The sequence below is a fragment of the Castanea sativa genome, chromosome 1, assembly GCF_040712315.1.
Source record: "Castanea sativa cultivar Marrone di Chiusa Pesio chromosome 1, ASM4071231v1".
Classification (NCBI taxonomy): Eukaryota; Viridiplantae; Streptophyta; class Magnoliopsida; order Fagales; family Fagaceae; genus Castanea; species Castanea sativa.
Genome location: NC_134013.1, coordinates 30,889,601 through 30,907,756, shown reverse-complemented (window position 1 = coordinate 30,907,756; position 18,156 = coordinate 30,889,601). Strand labels below are relative to the sequence as shown.

At 33.1% G+C, this 18,156-nt stretch overlaps 1 protein-coding gene across 8 annotated transcripts; it reads right to left on the bottom strand.

The window, feature by feature from the left end:
* Positions 1–2,153: 2,153 nt before the first annotated feature.
* Positions 2,154–14,249, bottom strand: LOC142622572 (ABC transporter C family member 10-like). 8 transcript variants are annotated; one of them, XM_075796080.1, is made up of 15 exons: positions 14,069–14,249; positions 13,798–13,946; positions 12,270–12,348; positions 10,942–11,019; positions 7,168–9,302; positions 6,595–6,915; positions 6,424–6,510; positions 5,604–6,191; positions 5,353–5,517; positions 4,652–4,946; positions 3,754–3,968; positions 3,363–3,668; positions 3,011–3,074; positions 2,700–2,939; positions 2,154–2,617 (listed from the first exon to the last, which is right to left on the bottom strand). In XM_075796080.1, exons 5-15 carry the CDS (start codon positions 9,232–9,234, stop codon positions 2,496–2,498), a joined length of 4,470 nt encoding a protein of 1,489 aa, XP_075652195.1. In that variant the 5' UTR covers positions 9,235–9,302; positions 10,942–11,019; positions 12,270–12,348; positions 13,798–13,946; positions 14,069–14,249; the 3' UTR covers positions 2,154–2,495. The 8 variants fall into 8 exon arrangements, with proteins under 8 accessions (XP_075652195.1, XP_075652194.1, XP_075652193.1 ...); XM_075796079.1 differs by having other exon boundaries at positions 13,794–14,249; XM_075796078.1 differs by having other exon boundaries at positions 13,798–14,249.
* Positions 14,250–18,156: the final 3,907 nt, after the last annotated feature.

Genomic DNA, 18,156 nt, shown 5'->3' with positions numbered 1-18,156 from the left:
ATTTTAAAGAAAATACATGAACTTTTAAAGGCTGAACATCTAAGATTTAAGGTTTATAATTTTTATTTTTTATTTTGAGAGAGTTTCAACCTATGGCGTCTGCTCCTGATGATAGTTTTTTATTATCAAACCAAGACATTCAACTATCAGAGATTTTACTAGTTTAACTAACTAGAACCCACTTATAATATTTAATTTGCAAAACTAAATATACATGTCAAGACTCAAGAGATTAAAAATATAACAACAATTGAACAGAGAAATATAAAATTATATGTATGTATGTATGTATGTATGTATGTATTTTAGAGAATTTCAACCTATGACATCAACTCCTGATAATAGCTCTTTATCATCCAACCAAAACACCAATCAATTTTTAGTGTAGGCAAGGTTTGAACTCAAGATCTCTTATATAACCATTAGAGACTTTACTAATTGAGCTAACTAAGACTCACTGGTTACTTATATATGAATATATTGTATTACAATTTTTCTCTTCATCATTTTAATGACATATAATACATAATCTATATATATATATATATATATATATATATATATATCTAAAAGCTGAGACGTAGAATTTAACGTTGCTATATTCCTGTTGAGTCACCTCATCAGCCATGTCATACTTTTTCAAAAAAAATTCCTTTATTATTTTTCTATTTTATTTTATATAAAATAATTAAATATAGTTCATGGACAAACCTCTTAATACACTCCATTATTATTCAACATGTTACTATTCATTTGTTTTAAATGCAAATATTTGACTATTCGGTTACCCAAATTGATTTCAATTTTTCATTTTCTTCTTTCTAATTTCAAGTAATTATTAAAATTGAAAAATTCATTATCTTTTTAATGAGTAATTCTTAGGTACTCCCAGAGCACAGAGAATGGTACTCCCTCCTCTCACATTCATGGTGGGGTCCGCTCATTAAATTCATGGTAGGGTCCACCATGAATGTGAGAGGAGAGAGTACTATTTCACTATACTTCGGGACTATCTAAGAATTTTTCCTTTCTAATGGATACATGCACATGTTTGATTATTCATTACAAACGTTACTATTTATTATATGCAAATGTTTGACTATATTCATCTACCCAAATTGATTTCAAGTTTTCGTTTTCTTCTTTCTAATTTCAAGTAATTGTTAAAATTGAAGATTTAAACCTTTCATCTTCTTATTCTAAAAATAAATAAATAAATAACTCTTCTTCTCTTTCTCCAACCTTTCTCCTCCCTCTTTGCCTCTTTATCTCCCTACTACTCTTTATTTTACCGTTAAACTTCTTTCATCATTTCCTCCGTATAGTTTTAACTCTCCTTCTCCCCATCTTATTTTGTATAAATTTGATATAATTTATTCTGTTCAATCCATATTTTTTTCCACACAAATTTGTGAGCTCTCTCTCTCTCTCTCTCTCTCTCTCTCTCTCTCTCTCTCTCTCTCTCTCTCTCTCTCTCTCTCTCTCTCTCTCTCTCTCTCTCTCTGTGTGTGTTCTTTGTTATAACTCTAATTTAGGTTATGGTTTTTTATTTAACTTTTTGTGTTGTATTTTTAAAATTTTCCCATAACAAATCACTTTTATATCTTTGGATGAATTTTAGTTTGGATTAATGCGTAGTTTTTTTTTTTTCCTTTGTTAAATAGAAATTTGAGTTTATATCAAAACAAAATATACATGGCTATGAATTTGAATGTGCCTACCAATGGACTTCCATTGTATAGAGACGTATTTACAATGTTTTTAGCTTCATATACTTCTTTGGTATTGTGAATTTGAGAAAGAAAAAAGGGTAGGCAAAGGATGTATGGTCTTTCACTCTATGTGTTGAAAAAAGTGGAAGGCCTATTAGTCTCCCTTCTACTGAAATTTTGTATAGAAAGCTTTTTGTTATAAGTTCCTTGACTTTTTGTTATTTTATAACGAAATGGACTGAAAGTTCCTTGATCATATTAGTGTTATAATGCTCAACTTAGGTGTAATATTATACAAATCTTATTGTTGCAATAGTGACTACTTAGATTTTCTCATTGTTGCATTGTGTTTTCATACATATCTCACTATATATAACACCTAACTACAAAATATATTTTGTTACACTACAAAAAACATCTAATTTCAAACAACGCATTGAATTTTTAAAAATATACAATCTAATATATTAATTCAGTAATTATCTAATAAAAAATAATCATATCAAATTTTTCCACACATTGCACAAGTCTATGACTAGTTGAAATTAATTTTCCAAACATTACAACACATATGAATATTATAAAATAAGTAATAACAAACACACACATCGCACGGGATATCCGCTAGTTAATAACAAGGCCCCGAAGAAATTGCATGTGGTTTTGTTTGCAGCTTTTTCACAGCTTAATTCAGTTATATTTCCGATCACATGATGCGAGGCATAGTCTTGCTAGGAAATCGAGAGGACCTTATAACCAGTTGCTGCATCTAGTGAGCTTCTATCAATTTTCTAGGTAAATGCTTCCACTTGCAGAATGAGACCAATATTCTTTGACAAGCTGACCAAAAAGTGACCCCTCCATGCTCATCAGCTTTAGTGGCTCATCATACTCCACTATTTTCCCTGTTAATGCAAAATAATCTATTACTACCATTCATTGATATGGTGGCATGGTTTTTTACTAGAAAGTCAAGACATCACTCACCATCACTAATAGAAAGCACCTTAGTGCAGTCCATGACAGTTGGTATCCGATGGGCCACTGTTATTACAGTGCAGTTTGTGAATTCTGTTCTTATATTTTTCTGGATAATGGAGTCGGTTGCATTGTCAATTGATGCAGTGGCCTCATCAAGCACTAGTATCTGACTTTTCTTTAGTAATGCACGTCCCAAACAAAATAATTGTCGTTGTCCCAGGCTCCAATTTGATCCATCTTGCATAACTACATATAGATTATTAGTTGTATTTTCTAAACAAAATGAGAGGACAAGCTATACACACACATTTTCTTACCTAAGGAATTCAGGCCCTCCTCTTTTTCACTAATAGCCTCTCGAAGTTGACATTTTCCTAGAACCTGTTACACAGTAAGAAGTACTCAATTAGGAAAGAGTAAGTTTAGTACAATTGTTATTATTTCTTAGATGTTAATGTGATGGAAATTAGTTTTCTTCCACATCGGCAAGTTAACATAACATCAAAATTGAATGACATTTTTAGGAACCTGCCATATGACTATAAATAGTAAATCTAATTATTGTTATGAGTTCTAAAATTCATAAAAAGAAACTTAATATGGCAGATTGCTATGCACATTTCTCAATCCATCCTAAAATTAATTAAAATAAGTTAATAAAAACCTTACCTCCCATATTTCCTTATCAGTGTGCTCTGACTGGGGGTCTAGATTGTATCTCACTGACCCACTAAATAGTGTTGGATCTTGTGGTATGATTCCTAAGCGTGACCTTAAATCATGAAGCCCAATTGAAGAAATGTCAATGCCATCTATAATGATCATTCCCTCAGTTGGCTCCACTAGACGAAACAAAGCACTAGTAAGAGTTGTCTTTCCACTACCAGTCCGGCCAACGATCCCAATTTTGTGCCCTCCTTCAAGTATGCAACTTATCCCCTGAAGAACTAGGGGAGCATTGGGCCGATACCTCACCTGATTGATGCCATGTAAAAATAAGTACATTTCCATAATTCTAGAAAATTTTGATGGATACTTTTTTGCAATTTTTCATGATTACCTTCAAATCAATTATTTTCACTTCACCAACAACAGGCCAATTGTGCATGGGTCGGTGACCTTGTATTACTTCTGCAGCTTCACTAGGAATATGCATGTACTGTTCTAGCCTTTCAACAGAAGTAATTAAATTTTCTAGCAAGCACCAGTTTTGGACACAAAAAACAACATGTACATTTAATGAAAGACCATATGACAGTGCCATTCCAATTAATCCTGCAATCAAATTATTGACAATAGAAAATATTAGTCAGAAATATATTATAGATGGCTATGTTTCACCAACTAGTCTCCAATGGCATTTAATTCTCAACCAAAAAAAATAAAAATAAAAAACCTCCAATGGTATTTATATGGCGGACCCAATAAATTTTAGCTTAAATTACTCATCCAAGATTTTACAAACCCCAAATTTTCTAGCAAGGCAGGGTAGGTTATTCAAGCAAAAACAACCTATTACCACCCTCAGTGGCTTTGGCTGGCAAAGCTAAAAAATGTAAGTCTAGAACTGTAGAGTCCAACTTTTGGAATGAATACATCATGTGAGGAATCCTTTGGAATTTCTAAATGATTATTTATGAAGGAGCTTCAATTAAGATGTGTATACAAGCTCACAAAAGCAGATCACTTCTATTATAAGGTGTTGGTTACTCCAAATAGGAGATGACAAAAGGGAGTCAAACCACAAACATTTGTGGTTTGTAATAGGTCAGAGTGTCAATGCAAGGTTGTATTGCTGGCTGGAGGAGTTGGATTTATAGGTTGCTTCTAAGAAACACTTGTTCAGTGCGAAGCCTAAAAAGTTGATAATCATGATATGCAGTAACACCACAAGAATGTAAATGAGTCACATTTGATTTTTGGAACAAAATGGGGTTAATGAAGCTAATGTTACGAACCAGAGGCCGAAGCTCCAAGTTGAAGCAAAGTCATGGCAAGTGCTGAGACCGAGAGAACAATTGCACATAGAATTTCTAGACGTTGAATTAACCACTCATTTGCTGAAAAACTATGGAAGTATGGACTCGCGTTTCTGTCAATTAGGTCCAAGTTCTTCATAAAGAACCTCTCTTCCTCCCCAAAAGCTCTAATTGTCATGGCTCCAGCAATGGATTCAGCAAGGTGGCTTGCAATCAAAGACCTGGTTGTACCATCTGTTCGCATCAACTCTTTAGCAGAAGCAAAGAAGTATCTCTGTATATTTTCCAAACAAAAACAAGTTCAGTACTTATTTGTTGAGAAGTCTGGAGAAAATCAGAAAAGGAATACTTAGTACACCTCTAGGAGTATATATTTATTTTGCAGTTATTTCATCATCACATCAAAGAATGTGGTAACAAACTTGGACCCTTTTAAAACTACAGAAAATCCAGACTTTCACTAACTTCAACTGACAACTTGTGTATTAGACAAGACTACCATCTAAAATGTCACACTATTGGAGAACCAGCCCCCAAATAGAGCATTGATAATGCATTGATGCCACACCAAAATTAAATACATATGCATGCAATACGTCAAAATAGTTATCAAAGGCAGGGATCTTATAAAAGTTTTGTGAAAAAATCATTTTGTTCATTGTTATTGGTGTATGTATTACCTGTAAGAGTGTGGTTAGATAAACCATTGGAATTATGAGAAACAAGACTGGCCAGGTTAATATAGCTAATATTGCATAGCCAGAGTAAGAGATCATAGCTGACCCAAGGGCTGTACTTAATCTGAAAGCCAAATCAAGGTCCACGACGGTCAAATCAGATGACACCTATAAAAGTAAACATTAGTGTAACTCCAACTAAGATTTTCATAAGCATAGCACAAAACTTTAAGTTTTGAAGTTTTAACTCTTACCCGGTTGAGAATCCTTCCCAAAGGCGTTGAGTCATAAAACGACATTGGTGCCCGAAAAAGAGAGGTCAGCAGTGTAGAAAAAACCGATTGTGATGCCCCAAATCCTAAAATAACTACGTAAATGGATCTAATAAGCAAAATGAATGCTAGGATACACCCAATCACTGTGTAAACTGTGATCAGTTCTACTCTATTTACATGAGAATTCTGGATGTTAGCAGCCAACCAGTAGTTTTGAATCATTTGGCCAACTATGAATATCATATGGCAAATGGTTGCCAAGGTGAAGTACAAAAAGCCCTTGTTCTTACTCAAATACTGTATGTAAGGCTTGAGACCAGTATCTCCAATTTCTCTTTCTTCTTGTTTAATCAATTGATCTCCTAATGATGACATTACCTGCTCCTCGTTATAATTTCCCTGGATCTCACTTTTGGAGGTTTTAGATTTTCCAGAAGAAGCATATTTGGCTTGCCTCCCAGAACCAACAGTGTCATGGTGTGCATTGACAAGATTTTCAAATTCTTGACTAGAAGCCAGCAACTCATCATATGTAGAAGCTCTTAATACTTTCCCTTCTGACATTAACTGCAAACAAATTGAAATATACTTAGTTCAAGTGTTTTTCACAACACTCCAAGCAGATAATAGAAAATGTTTGGTAAAATTGGAAAAGACAGCCTATCCACTATTTCTTAGCCTCTTAGGTATCAAGACCATAGTTAAGAAGAATAATGGAAAAAGCAGCCCCAACCCAGTAAATGAATGGATAAATAAATGAAAGACAGAGGGAGCAAAATAGTATAACTGGTATACCAACCAAAACATAATCAAATGCAGGAAGGAAGTCAACTTGGTGAGTCACTAGCAACACTGTCTTCTTAGATAGAGCTCCCAGCACATATTCCTGGCAACAGGGCATATTAGATTTTTCTTCCAAAAACAAAAAATAGTATAGTATCAAAAACCTATTAGATGGAAAAAAAATTACATTAAATAGTGTGGTTGCAGTATGTGCATCAACAGCACTGAATGGATCATCCAAGAGATATACATCTGCATCCTGATAGAGTGCACGTGCAAGTTGAACCCGCTGCTTTTGTCCACCACTCAAAGTAACACCTCTTTCTCCTATTTCAGTGAGATCACCAAATGGAAGCATCTCAAGGTCCTTTATTAGGGAACATCTTTTAAGAACTTCTTTGTATCTAAGCGAATCCATGGGGGACCCGAACAAAATGTTTTCTCGTATAGACCCTGTCTGGATCCAGGATGTTTGAGAAACATATGCTATTTTTCCATAAACATTAACCTGAAATGCTAGACCCCGAAGTGTTATTAATGTTCTTTTTCATTTAATAACTTAGATATCTACACTGTGATTAATGCATACAGTTAAGCAGGTATAAATGTTTAGAAGGAAGAACCGGGGAAAATGAAGGAAAAAATATTATATCTTCATTGAGAATTTGTCATCTAAGTCTCAAAGAAAGCTAGAAATATATAGTGCTCTAAGTCACAGTTTATTCTAGTCCATTGGAGAAGGAATGAAATGATTACTTACTATGCCCTTGATGTTTGGCACCTCTCCAAGAATCGCAGCTAAAATGGTAGATTTTCCTGATCCAACCTCTCCACAGATAGCTACCTTTTCTGCTTGTTTCACCTCAAAATTTATGTTTCTTAGTGTGGCATTTGCAGGACTAGTCTCCCACGATATTTCTGTGGCCCTGATAAATATGGACTGCTCAAGCTCTTTCTCATTGCATTTTTTCCTTGTATTTCTATTCTCTAACTCTGGCGCCTCCAGAAACTTCATTATCCGAGTTAAAGAAACATTTGTTTCAATGAACACTCCAGCGACATCAGGGATCATCCTAATGGGCTCCTGAACAATGCGCAGACTTGCTAGGAACATGAATACATTACTAGTAGATAGTGGAATTCCTAAGAAGTAGCATGACCAAAAGGTGGCAATTGATACTAAAATGGGAGATGACCAAAACAAAATCAAATAGTACCCCTTTTGCGATAGAACTGCTAGTATCCACTCAGATTCTTCTTTCCTTAACCCTTCTATGACATTCTTAAAATGTTTCTCCCAAGCATACAACTTCAAGACCTTCATATTTGCAAGAGCTTCTGTAATGGCCTTCAGCCTCTTATCTTGTGCCAACATGAGTTTTGTCTGATACTTATGCTGCAATTTGGCTAATGGAGAAGTTGCAACCACTGTTAGTATGATTACAATTAAAGCTGCAACAGTTGCTAGCCCCACAGAATACCAGACAATAATTAAGGCAAGAAACAGCTGAAGGCTTGTTGACCATATCTGATGAAACCAATATGGAAATTCACCTATCCTATAGGCATCTACTGTGACATAGTTCATTATCTGACCAGGAGAATGAGCCACCTTAGCAGCATTTGAGAGTTGCAGTTGCTTCTGATAGATAGCTGCAGAAAGAAAGGATCTTACTTGGAGCCCAATTATTCTGGTTTGAAAGAACCATTGCCTCTCAGAGAATGACTCCAAACACTTCGCCAAGAAGAGCCCTCCGGCCAGTGCATAGCCCTCATATTCAAAAGCTTCATTGCCTCCCGCAACCTCAATGAAGCCTTTAAGAAACAATGGACCTGTAGACACTGTGAGGACCTTGATCAATGCATAGAATCCAGAAATTAAAATTGCTTTTTTTTGGCATGAAAAAATTACTGAGAACATTGACGGGGATTCATATGTTGCTTTTTGTTTCTGTTTGCTTAGTTTCTCCTTAAACATTAAGTAGCATGTTTGAGCTCGGTCTGCCTGCCTTAACTGTGGAATGTCATTTTCCTCAAGAATTTTCTCCTTACCCTGCTTCATTAATGGATTCAACCACCAAAATGTCATAGTACTAAGAAATCTAGCTTTGGCAAAAGAAGTAACATTTTCATTTGAATAATTTTCACTTGTGGCATGGTCTTGTTCACCTTGTAAAGGTACATAGGAAGTATCATGACTGAAGTCTGGTTCAGTTTCCTCATACTTGCGTCTCCGAAAAACACACAAGAGCAGCAAGACTGCTCCTGGAAGGGACAAAATATCCAAAATCATTTGAACATATACCATTTTGTCCACAACAATGACCCAAATAGATGAAAAGCAAAGGAATCCTGCAAATAAGAAGGCGACAATTGAACAAAACTTTGAAATTGTGATGTGTTGAAAGTGTAGACTGTTAATAATTACTGCAAAATCCAGCAGCAACCATGTGAATCCTTGGAATATCATTACTACCCATCCATGCAGAGGTAAAATGGTTCCTATTGCTTTCAGTTCTTTATAACATATCCAAATCCCAGATCCCAAGTAAGCCAAACCCAGAGCACCATTAGAAATGGCTGAGAAAATCAAAATTGGAGAGAAGTGTTCAGAGTGTGATGGTTTTACAATCTTCCTTGAGAATGATCTATAAATGACCATATATAGGAACATGAGCATAAGCAGGAAATCAACAGAAATAACCAAAGAATTGTTGATGCATGTGTTGGGGTCGATTATAGATACAAAACCATAACTGCATCTCTTTCCATCTTCGCTTAAACACTCAGAATTCCCACAAAATACAGACCAAAAAACCTCGGCCATGCGTAGTCTCTGTGAGCTGCTACTTCAAACAAGATGCTTTTTGTACTTGAGCAGCAATCAGAAAGAGCCTAATAAGAAAGAACAACAAAACATGTGATAGGTATGAACACAAAGAATTTCGATCAAGTTAACAATTAAATCTACATATATTACAAATGGGTTTTCACCATTCATTTACAAAAACATTCCTATTCTTTCATGTGGGATACCAGACAGGCCTTTATTTTTATATCCTCTCTAGATAACACTCAAACATGGACTATGTACTTTAGCCTACAAGCCTGCAACTATTCTAACCGACTTCAAGAGTACAAAAGCAATTTTAACTTCTCCATCAACATACTGACATCACAAGCGCCACAAAAATCTAGTGCCCTGCGTGCATTCCTACATCATTTGATTACTTGGAACATTTCATTATTTGGGTTACAAAAAAGTTTTTACCGATAGTGGAAGAAAGAGGGAGAGGGGGAGAAGTGAATTTTCATATGCAGACAAATTGCAAACTTAGTACAAACAAACCCTCTAAAGAAATACAAAAGGTAAAGATGAAAATGGTAGCATCAATTCATCTGCCTGCTAAAAACAGAAACCTCACAAATTCCAAGGATGTTATATTCTCGAACTGACTGTGTAAGCATGAATATAAGTTGAAAGTACAATTAAGAACGCTACTATATTCACATCAGCTTTCATTACAATCCAAGCATTTAATTAGTAAATGACAAATACAAAGAAAAGAAAAGGACAAAAACAAAACTATACAAATTTAAAGACTAAGAAGACAATGATAATACTTGAGTTCCAAGAAAGTTTGGGACGTTTGGTAATATTGTTCTAAAAATGTTGTTTGTATTTTTTGAAAATATTTATGGATAAAAAAAATGTATAAAAATACGTGTAATATTATTTAAACACTAAAAAATATTGTTTAAAATTTCTTACCAAACACCTCCTTAGAAACTCACTCTACCTTTAGCAAATCAACCTTATTGACTAGGTTGCTCTTGCTAACAACATTCTTTGCTTTGCTGCAGAGAAACTAAATGTTCTTGTCATGTTACAATAAACTCACTTCCAGTTTTCTTCAAGCTAACACATTTGTTTAGCAATGTATACATAACGGAAAATCCTATTACACCCACATTATTTCACACTCTATACACACTCATTTATTAAACTAGTGGGTGTCCTGCGCGATGCACGTGTTCATTATTAGTTATTTTATAATACTTATGTGTATTATAATGTTTGGAATATTAATTTCGATTATGTATTATACATCACTAAAATAATGAATGGAAAAAAAAATTGTAACACAATATATGCATAAGTAACCATAATTAATTAGAGTTTAAAAATGGCACTATATGCCATTTTTTGTTTGATTAGGTGTACATGTATATAGTTCTTACATTTGATCGTTTCCAATATAAAATTTTTTATTATTTCCTTTTCTTTTCTTTTTTAAAGAAAACACATGAAATTTTGAAGGCTAAACATTTAAGATTTAAGGTTTATAATTTCTAATTCTTAAAACTAAATATACATGCCAAGAGATTAAAAATAAAACAATAATTGAACAAGGAAATATAAACTTATACTATTTCGTATCTTACATTTAATTTTACTTACATCTGAGTACCTTAATCACTTACAAAGATTAAACACTTTCCAAAAATATAAATAAAAACAAAAAACACATACCTTTTAGAAACCCTTAATGTTATGAAAGCATTGTATCAAGCTTTGATAGTGTTGTTAAGGAGTTTAGAGCATATGCACCTAAAACCAAAGGCAATTTCATACTCTTTTAGACACTAATTTCTAACTCTTTGCCTCTCTATCTCTCCAGTCCTATTTTTCTTTTGGCCTTTTGATATTTTCTGAAACTGGAATATATAAAAGAACATGAAAACTAACATTGAATGGAGAAAAACTTTCATTTCTTAAATTAATGAAATTAGAAGTGGAAGAGTTCAAGAAGTTGGAAAGAGGAGTAGAACCAAATCTCTTAATTTTCTACATTTATGGCTTTAACTAATCATTGATAAGAAGATGCAAGGTGAAAGGCTAAACGAAAAAGTACACATACAAAGCGTCACATGGCAGAACCTCATGCACTTCTGCATGAGGTCTCTGCTTATATATATATATATATATATATATATTGATTATATTTTTAAAACATGATTATAGTTAAAATTGTGAAATCAGAGCTTGTTAAGCTATATTGAGCTTAGCTTAACAAGCTCCTAGCACTACAACAAAATTGATTTTTTTTTTAGGGTCAAAACTCTTGAAAAAAGTATTAAAAGCCCTCAAAAGATAATATTTTGAGGGTTTGACTGACCTTGATAACCTTTGAAACAAATTCTCTCAGCCTTTGTGACCCTTGAAACCGAAATTTCAACAGCCTACATGACCCTCGAAACAAATGTTTTATCTTTATCAAGGATTGGCAACCTTTGAAAATTTTTGAAGGGATAAAAGAACAATAACCTTTTTTTGAGGGTCTCCCAACCCTCAAACTAAGGTTTTTCTCTTTTTAAAAAAATAAATAAATAAAAACTTACAACCATGTATATAGACTTTAAAGAACCACATGTTAAAAAAATTATATTATACCAAAACACAAATATCAAAACAAAATTCAATTAGCTTTCCAAGTTACTAAATTCTTCATTCTTGAAGTTTATGTAAACATTTTCACATTAACATAAAGGGACTTAGTATTTTAACTAAATAAAGGAGAAAAAAAGGAAGAAGAAGAAGAAGAGGAGAAATGAATCAATACAAGAACCATGCATGATCAAAATCCTAATCTTAATATTATTCTATTTCAATGCAAAACAACGTGATGTACCAATGTTTAAAGGGTCTCACATAAAGGATTCTACTATTTAGATTTGAAATTATATGGAAAAACACTTAATGAAAGTTGAAATTTGGAATGCAAATGACACATAAAAAGTGCAGCAATAGTAACTTTAGAAGCTAATCTTAATGACACATTATTCTAACTTCATACATACCAAAACGTGGACTAGCTGTTGAATTTGGACATGGTTTTTGCTCTTTTACCATTCTTTTGTTTTTCCAAACAGAGGACAACTGCAACAAGAACAACCTTGCATTTAATCCCAACAAATTCATATGTTATGCACACGCTTAAAGACCACAAACCAAAATTATCACTTTGGAATATTATATTAGATTTCAATTTGAAAATAAACAAAAACAACAACTATAACATATAGCAATAAAACAAGTAAACTAAAAGAATGTCAACACATTTGCACTAACCACGTTACATAATGTAGCACTACTTGATTTGTAACTTGCTGAATACTAACATTATAGGTCACGCAGTACTTCCAATAAAAATAACACTCACAAACTCTAATTATTTGGCAACTCTGATTGGTTACTCTGTTCTGATCAAACCATTCTGCGTATAACAAAGAAAAAAACCAAACAGCCTACTCTCCCATGTAAAATAATTTCAACAAATTTCCCATGTAAATTCATTAATAGGCATTGTTTTCAAGCACCAAACAGTATCATCCAACACTCAATCCAGGTAATGGACAACAAAGCCTAGAGATTTTACTAACTCCAACAAACAAAAGGTATCTCAAACAATTAAGGACACAAGAACTTAGCCAGATTTGATGTAAGACAAGCTGCAGGACAAAAGACTCTAGGAGGGGGCATCGATTTGGGAAACAAAGGAAATGGATGGGACTTAGGAATTAGCACCTAGGGCTTGCTTGATCAACATTAAGCAGATGAGATAGAAAAATAGATAACCTCCTCAGCATTAGCACAGAGAGCTGCTTGGAAGTTGGAATCAACACCAGCATAAAAGGAACCCAAGAATTAGCACTTGGGCTTGCTTGGAATAGAGCCCCAAGCATTAGAATAAGACCCCAAATTTTATAGGATTTTACTAATGTGTACCTTAAGGACACACAATAGTATACTATTTTTGAAAAAAAAATTTATCGGGAATTGAAAAAGTTTTACAACTTTTTCAATTTCTCATAAAATGTTTTTAAAAATAGATGGACTATAGTTAACCGGTTACAATTTTATACCATTAACCAGACCCAATTTTATAAATCCATAATTAACCGGTTACAAGAGCATACTTGAGACCCTTCAAATAGTCCCGAAATTACATCTTATGGACAGAAAATAAAACCTTAACGAGATAAAATACACAAAATAGAATAAAGATGTAGCTTCACAAGGTATAGATATCTCATTGATTAAAGTTTATTTGAGCTAGGATTAAGTACATGGGATTAACCTTGGAAAGGTTGAATGATGTAGGGTACTACTTTTACGGGGAAAATGCCGTTGACAAAGATCAATTTAAAACTGAAATACTTGTGAAGACAGAGCAAATAAAAAAAATACAGCTGTGAATGCATGTATGCAAGCAAGCTCATGAACTTACTACCGACATCACTAGATGCATACACTGAAGATTAAAAGCTATAACTGAAGTAAAAGTTCAATTTTACTAAGTTAAAGTTAAAGTTAAAGAGTACCTACACTGCCAAGTCCTTCTCTGCAAAAGGCACCTGCTCACTGAGAAGAATAGATATAGAAGCAAGAAATAAACTAGAAGGTTGCTTCCCTCCAATCTGTATTCTTTTCTATGTAAACTGAACCTTAAAAATGTGAAGAAAGAAAGATGATGTCTGCAACAACCAAAAATCTTGTTATATATAATGAAGCTAAATCCTGTTATATATAATTAAGATGATGTAGCACAGAATTAATGACTAGCTGACTGGCAGTTGTTTCTCCAGAGCATACGAACCACGCGGAGGATCATCGAATACCAGCGCCTGCTAGTCAATTGTCAATCTGAAAACGAATCCGAGTGACTTGCATTCTTAATATTATCTCCTTTTCTTAAGACCCTAAATCTACGTGACCAAGCTGGGATCGTGAATCCTTTTTTTTTTTTGTCATGCTTTTGATAACTGGTAAGGGTTATGTTCATTCCGTTTGAACTTCTAAATTAAGAAATTATATATCAAAATCAAATCTTCCAGATGCAAAAATTCCAATGCTTTGAATTACAGTGTACACGACTCACAAAACCTAGGGCTCGTTTGATAAGTGTGTTTAGACACATTTTTAATTTTTAACTAATATTACACCTAATTTTATACAATTTTTTTACCCATATATTTTTGAAAAAACTAAAAACTATTGTTTAAATACACGTAAGCCTTAACATCTCTTGGATACTTTAATCCAAGCATACGTGAACCATATACGGTGAAAATGACCTCTTTTGGCTCTATTCAAATAACAGGCGGATCCCATGCCAAAAAGGCATGTGACATAGTACGTATGTCTTCATTAATGCCCACTAGTGCGGAAAAGAAGTTGTCAATAATTGATTTAACTCTTTGATTTATTAATGCATCGCCTGTTTGCCAAAAAGAATATATCACATTAAATGTTTTTCACATGGTGGATTCTTGTACAGTAAAAATTAGTGCCACGCTATTATGTGTCAGAACTTGACATGTCGGTAAGTTGTAGGATGGTAAATGAACCAGATTGCTTATAAACGGTTTGAGTTTGGCTAGAAAAAAAGCTTAGTTGTGTTTGTTTGTTTAGCAAACAAGTCAAGGTCGAGCATAAGTTTAGGGTCTTCTGTTAAAAAAGTTAACTCAAATATAATAATGTGTTTGTAAACAAGCCCGTAAACATGTGCAAGTTCGATTTAACTATCTATAATATTATATTTTATGTATATTTGTTCAAAAATATACTTGTTTAAACTTGATAATGGATTATGTAAGTCTATAACTAAGTTCATATAACATTAAATTCATATTTGTAGTTAATTGATAATATAAACTGTTCATTTGTAGTAAAATTCATAGATTTGTAAAGGAATAGGAAATTTTAGTCATGGTTTTATTATACATGGGAAAAATATAAGTTAATCAAGTAACTCGTGAACAAATTTGAACTTGAACAACAAGAAAATGAACTAGATTTGAACCTGTAATTTGTTTAATAATGAGCTTGACTCATATTCGAAATAAAATTAAATGAACATTCCTGAACTTTAATACTCAACTAGGATTGTTTACAACCTTAGAGTAAGATGTAAATAAGGTTGTAAATTTTTTGTTCTAGCATTACTTCTATCACAATCTATGATTCAATAAGTCATCTACCAACACAAATTTTTTTATGACTGTGGAGTTGGCATATGTGATTGGTGGTGTATAATAAAAATGGTGTAACTAATTGGCATATGTGAAAATGATGTTGTCCTAATCATAATTTACCACATTAACAAATTGTGAAATAAAAAATTATGTCCCTAATATTCTTTTGTTTTACCCATTTGAAAATTTGGAGAGAGAAAAGTCATGATCTATGGAAGATAATATCACGAACAGAGCTAATAAAAAAAAGTTCATGCTTTAACTCGCATCAATTCGCATCAATGCAGGACAAAGAATATTGAAAGAAAGAAAGAAAGAAAGCTTGTTGGCCACTTATAGATATCATCAAGTTTTCATTGATTGCAGATAGAGCAAAATAATAGCAGCAAGCAAAAGAAAGTGACAACTTTTTATTCTTGTGTACATAACTGAAACAGTGAAACATGTGGCTACCTGTCTATCAGTGAGTCTTGTGATTATGTGAGCAAGAAGAAAAATCGATGCACTAACCCAATTGGTTTTGAGAGATGATCCAATGATTGTTTAAAAAAAAATGGTGTGCTATATAGTCAAGGAGAAAGATATTTTTATCTAAATGAAAGATGATGCCCTTCCTCTAGTCAAAGTTGATAGGAAAAAGATAACGAAGGCAGAATTTTTTTGTGGAGTATATGAAAAGTGAAAAGTTGTAAATTTAAAAATATTCTTAAGTTGACCATTGGACTCAAAGAAGCTTTATAACATGTCTGAAAATAACATGTCATTTATGATATAAATTGTCATGATTATATCATAAATGACAATTAGATTGAATAGAACATAAAAAGACTTAGGTTCAACATATGCTGCAGATTATATTGAAAACAGAGTATTTTCATCTCTAATCGAAACCTTGACGGCCACCCTTGTCCTGGTTTTGACCTCAAAGTGCCTATTAAAGTCACTTGGTCTCTAAACCAACCTAGCCGGATGGGGCCAGTTTATATAGCTCTGAGATAAGAGTAGCTAACCACAAAGTGTTTGTCAATTCTGGTGAACTTTCATTTATAACTTATAAGCCATGCCTTGAGTAGAAGAGACAAGTTAGGTTAATGTAATAATGTTACTAAGTTATTATAAATGACAAGTAGTACTAGTAAATTCCCAAAAATCCAAAGTTATGCTCAGCCCCAGTAAGTGGCTTTGGAATGTGCACACTGCACATGCATGAATAATAATTATTATTTGTTAGATAGCCAAGTATATCTTTATTCTTTTGTGAAATTAATACAACTTATTTGTCAGTGAAGATTTAACTTTTCACAAATCTGAAAATAGTGTAGTCATCATTTATTTTTATAAAGTTTGAGTTTGTTAAATCAAGTAGAAGATAGACAAGTTTGAGATTAGATTTGCTAAAATCTAATAATTGAAAGGAGTTTGAGACGTATAGATTAATATTATCTGGATTTCTTATTATTTCTCTCTTGTGTAGTTAAGAAACTGTCCATTCACAATGAAACCAGTAGACTAGATTTTGTCACGTTAATTAAGTCTATTGACTAATTGATTTATCATTTTTTGGGTTTGATTGAAAAATGGAGAAAGTAGGAAAATGTTGGCAATTCATAATTAGCATAGTATATATATAATAGCTATTAGGAAACGTGCATTGGAGTCTTCGGCTTGATAGAAACAATTCAATTTTTATAGCATCTTCTCAATCTGTGTTGTCTCCTTCACTCTGTGTGCATAGAGCCATTGAACAATTCAATAATTGAAAATTGACAAATCTAATAGCTTGGTGACACCTAGATTGGATTCCTCTGGATCTTGATTGGGTTAAGTTGAGGTTGAATTCGGATGTATTAGTTTTGGTGGTAGAATTGGATGCTCTAATGGTGGTATCTTTCCAATCCTAAATGGTTTGGTGAAAAATAGTTGATAGAAAAGCTACAAATAGTGCAATAATCTTTTTATATTCTTCTAAAATCACAACCAATTTCACACTCATTATCACAACTATTATATGTTACTATGGTGGGATGTCTGTCATTTTCACATAAACCTTTTTTTTTGTTTTTGCACTATTCATAATCAGTCATATCAGATAATTGTTCACATGGACCTTTTCTTCTTTTCTTTTTTTTTCTTTTTTTTTGCACTATTCATAATCAGTCATATCAGATAATTGTTCACATGGACCTTTTCTTCTTTTCTTTTTTTTTCTTTTTTTTTGCACTACTCATAATCAACCACATCAAATAGTTGTGAAAGTATGTGTGGAATTAGTTGTGGTTACAGAATTTTTCTGAACTTTCCCTCTATCATTGCACATGGGGGAAACACTACACACAACAAACAGGCACAAAAAATTTACACGGAAAGTCCATTTTCAAAACAAGTGGGCATCAATGTTTGTAAATTGACATACCTAAGAATTAGACAGACTAATCCTTAGCTTTGAATTGTACCATTCGATAAAATTGCGTTTTCACTTTTCATTATTTGGACAGATGCTCAATCCCGCAAAAGGTTCCACTATAAAATTGCCTTCTCATTGATTTGGACAGATGCTCAATCCCGCAAAATGTTCCACTACATAAAACTGCGATTTCATTGATTTGGGCACTTCTCATTGATTTGGACAGATGCTCAATCCTGCAAAAGGTTCCACTACATAAAATTGCGATTTCATTGAGTTGGGCACTTGTTTAATCCTGTGAATGGT

What these genes read in the sequence shown, in the direction of transcription:
- LOC142622572 (XM_075796079.1), bottom strand. Translation starts at nt 9,234, where the DNA reads ATGGCCGAGGTTTTTTGGTCTGTATTTTGTGGGAATTCTGAGTGTTTA. An exon ending in TGGGAAGGATTCTCAACCGG is followed by an intron (nt 5,518 to 5,603) that starts GTAAGAGTTAAA and finishes TTACTTTTATAG; the next exon opens with GTGTCATCTGATTTGACCGT. An exon ending in GGAGGGCCTGAATTCCTTAG is followed by an intron (nt 2,940 to 3,010) that starts GTAAGAAAATGT and finishes ATCTATATGTAG; the next exon opens with TTATGCAAGATGGATCAAAT.